This window comes from the organism of the source record quoted next, unplaced genomic scaffold, assembly GCF_019419815.1.
Source record: "Pyrus x bretschneideri cultivar Hongxiangsu unplaced genomic scaffold, Pyrus_bretschneideri_v1 Contig1, whole genome shotgun sequence".
NCBI lineage: Eukaryota > Viridiplantae > Streptophyta > Magnoliopsida > Rosales > Rosaceae > Pyrus > Pyrus x bretschneideri.
In genome coordinates this window covers 7478342-7482330 of record NW_025999390.1, presented here as the reverse complement: position 1 = coordinate 7482330, position 3989 = coordinate 7478342, and the positions used below count along the sequence as shown (strand labels likewise).

At 36.8% G+C, this 3989-nt stretch overlaps 1 protein-coding gene across 2 annotated transcripts; it reads right to left on the bottom strand.

The window, feature by feature from the left end:
• Positions 1-356: 356 nt before the first annotated feature.
• On the bottom strand, positions 357-3641 carry LOC103946700. Of its 2 annotated transcripts, none has more exons than XM_009357463.3 (5): positions 3195-3641; positions 1419-1672; positions 909-996; positions 566-632; positions 357-483 (listed from the first exon to the last, which is right to left on the bottom strand). In XM_009357463.3, the coding sequence occupies exons 1-5, from the start codon at positions 3248-3250 to the stop codon at positions 430-432; spliced, it is 519 nt and encodes a 172-aa protein (XP_009355738.2). In that variant the 5' UTR covers positions 3251-3641; the 3' UTR covers positions 357-429. The 2 variants fall into 2 exon arrangements, with proteins under 2 accessions (XP_009355738.2, XP_009355737.2); XM_009357462.3 differs by lacking the exon at positions 3195-3641 and adding an exon at positions 2428-3155 and having other exon boundaries at positions 1419-1677.
• Between the last annotated feature and the right edge of the window lie 348 nt (positions 3642-3989).

Here is a 3989-nt window from a genome sequence, read left to right as displayed (position 1 = left end):
GTGTAACTTCAATTTTGTTAATTCTACCCATGCAATTTACGTTCACCATCTACTCAAGTAAATGTTCAATTTTGCGGATTTAACTACAGCACATATATTCACATAAATTAGTTGATTGTAAGATGATGATTGTATTAAATACATATAAGTATGGTAGACAATCCCTCAATTTTAATCAATTAGTTTTTACTGCTAATCGCACTTAACCACCTGGAATAACGCTAGTGTCAGTCTTCGAGTTTTGTTTTTTTTTCGAAAAAACAAGAAAATGGTTATTAGCGCTCCAAAATAGGGAAGGAGTTGAAGGCAACTATTTCAAGTGCTAATAACAACTTCCAAAAACAATAGCTGAGAAATAGTGTAAGGTAGCTATTGATAATTAAGTAAACCATGCAAAAAAGCAAGAGAGTTTTTTTAGTGTTTTCTTGGTCAATCATACAAACCCTCTTGCTCCCAAATATCGACGAGAAAATCGACCATTTCCTGTCATTTAAATTACAGAAATGGTCAGAATCAAAGAGGTTTGCTGAAGCATTAGCATAGGTGTGGAGCCAAGTCAACTTACAGGAAGAGGGATCGGCTGGGGAAAAGGCTTGTTGGTACTGAGTAAGCTCTCGTAAGTGGCGTTCCAGCTACAAAAATACTATCCAATCATCAGCGTAAAATTGATAATTCAACTGCCAGGAATAAAAACTTGCACAAGCAGCAACTGCGTGCCGATCCAATGTGCAAACAAGAGAGAGCTAAGATCAAGTGAAGACGATTAAGCGGTGAAGTTGGAAATCAGGGCACCTATTTCTACATGCTTGGAAGTGTCGGTTCATACTTTAAGCGTTAGGTTGACCAGTTCGGAGATGATTTAATGAATATCCGCAAGAGCCAATAGGTGCAAGGAATAAAAATTTCACCTTATTCTAGGTTCTCGAAGTTCCTTCTGGCGTTGAGGCTGTTTATTTGCAAGCCACTGATTCCTTGTCTGGTTCCAGAGTAAAAGACCTGAATCCATTTAAATTTTGAACATTAAAAATTTAGTTTGACAGAACAATTTGATTTAGAGGCATGGTAAAACAATACTATGATTCCGGACAAATAGTAAAGCCACATAGTTTCAGAAAAGCACTGCAAAACCTATCATCCATTGCTCTTACTTTGCTGGTCTAAAATATTGCAGCTTGATAATATGGCAACAGCAACACCAGGCCAAACTTCTATTTTTCTCAAAGATAGCTAAGATCAATCAAAGAATGATGACATAAAAAATAAAATAAAATGGTTATGCAATCAAACTTTCGTGAATATCCACCCACTGTCTTCTCTTTTGTTGTTGAAGATAAATAAAACGTGCATGGATATCAGTCAGACATGGCATGTCCACAAAAAAATTACATTGAAGAGAAAGAGACACAGAGAGAACTTGCCATGATTTACAAATGCAGTTGTATTGCTTGTGCTGCCAGAAGTACTGTGGGAATCAAGGGGATTTGAAGTGCTAACAGATGAGATGCTTTTCTGAGACTGGACTCCGCTGTCCTCCATTTCAGCACTGCTAGTACTCCAGAAATCCTCTGATATGCTATTTTTTCTCACTGATCGACCTTGAATTCTCAGTCTGTTCGATGGCTCATCAACTGGAATATGTACACGGGGTTGGCTACAGCATCCAAGACAGCCTCTGCTCTGTTACAAATTAGGTTGAAGTAACCACAAAAAATGATTAGTGCCACAACTATCAATTTGATTTAAGATACAAAAGTTTATGCCAAACTGTAACAAGTAAAAGGAAATTGAAAATTAATACTACAGGGGCATATAATCGACATACAAAAAATTTTCGGAATCTCTCTAAGCCTCCACACCCCAGAAACAAAGAAATAAGGAAACAGTTGAAACGCGGATGCATACATGTCAACATGATTTAAAACTGTAGAATCCTCCAATTAATGAAACTTCCACCTATAATCAAATCTGGCTTTCTTTTTCAGGTAAACTAGACAGAACCTTACAAAAGAAAATGATGCAAGCTCCTCAGCATGCACTCTCACAGAAAAAAGGTTTGCATTGCTGTCAAAGGCAATTCATAGTCCGCATAAGAAAAAATATAAAGCGAGCATTCAACAATAATGGAGATATACGGCCATGCATGAATTTAGACCTGTCATTATCCATAAAGCGAAAATATCACTGCACTGGTACCGAATTCAACCATTGCAACAATGAAGCCTTGTAACTAAAGTTATTAAACTCAAACATGAGAAAATAACTTAGCCACTCAAACTCACGCCACCAGATCCAAGTTCAACAAACGGCACTGACAATCCAATTACGAAAAACTCTTATAACAAGACAAGGCATTATCATTCCCTGGAGTAGAAATTCATTACAAATAAATTGTTTACATATGAAAAAGAAGGAACATGCATCCCTTACTCTGAAAAGAGCCTTGCATTTCGTATTGATTTTCTCCATAACTACAACCACAAAAGATCGAAAACAAGCACCGGAAAACACAAAAAATGAACAGCACGGTCTCTTCTCAAAGCATCTCTCTGTCTGAGACCAAAAACAACACCCATAATACATATTTCCTATAGAAATCCATGCGAAGGGAAACCCCTAAGAATATACTCACCAAATGCCTAAGGTTTGAAGCAAAGAATGTGAAATAAAAAAGCTAGAAACACATTTCCAAGTTCACTCACTCTCAGGATCGCTTAACGAACAAGTAAACCAAAGTACAAAGATTCTAAAACAAAGTTAAAGGAAAAAGCTTGAGCTACAGAAGAAACATAAAGTCCCTGTTTGGTCATCCAGAAAATTAAGGGGGAAAACAAAGTACAAACAGCAAATTTTCACTTTTAAATCTTCTTCTTTTTTTCCTGTGATGTCAGCATCCCAGAAAGAGCAAAATCAATTTTACTACACCAAGGAGTTGCATATCTCAGATTTCAATTTCAAGAGTCAATACTTGGAAAAACAAATCTCATCTGACATGTGAAGTCTCACTTTAAATATTCTTCCCTCATTCTCTCAATAACCAGACAATTAGAGCAGAATGCCTATGTTTGGTTGCTGAGAAAATCAACATAAACAATCCTAAGTTTTCAACTTTTCTTCATTTTCCTTAATTTTCTCAGGAAACAAACAGAACACAACCTTTTTTCTCCAAAACATAACAGAAAGAAAGAGAAACTCACCCCAAGCATGTGAAAATGGCAGAGACCCAAGAGGGGAGATATCTACAGCTTTTCATCTAGAAGCGGCCAAGCTCAAACTTTTCCACCAAAATCCTGAATCCAAAAAGGAGAGAAACAAAACCTCACGATCCTGCATAATCCCATACGGATACGGCGTTTGACAGATGGATACGGGTATCCGACGGTTTAGAAACGGGTATCAGACGGTCTGGATACGTGTAAGAAAACCTCGCGACGGAGATGACGCAATGTGGTGGAAGGAGGCCTCGCGAAGAAGACGACCTGATCTGGTGGAAGAAGGTGTCTCACGGAGACGACCCGATCTGGTGGAAGGAGGCTCTGCGAAGAAGATGACTGCTATACGTCGACATGCCGTTTGTTTGTTTCAGTAGAGAAAACGACACCACATATTTTTATTAATTATTTTTAGTGTTTAAATGGGAATAAAGCCCGAAATTACAAAGCCCACCGACTCTATAGACTATACCACGACCACCCTTTCTTTTTGAGAGTTTGAATTATACAAATTTATATTTGGTTAATTAATTTTTTTTATTGTTGTTTATAAAATATATTTATTATATAAATTTTTGTATCCAGCTGTATCATGTCTTTATTTTTAGAAATTCGATATATCCCCGTCTTAGATTGGTTGTATTCTCGTATTTGTGTCTATGCATCCTAGCCCATAATTTTCCAACAAAAAAAAAAAATTAACCCACAATTTAATGTTAGCAAAATTCATATGCAACCTAAGATCTATGTTTCTATTTGATTCCAGGGAAGAAAAATACA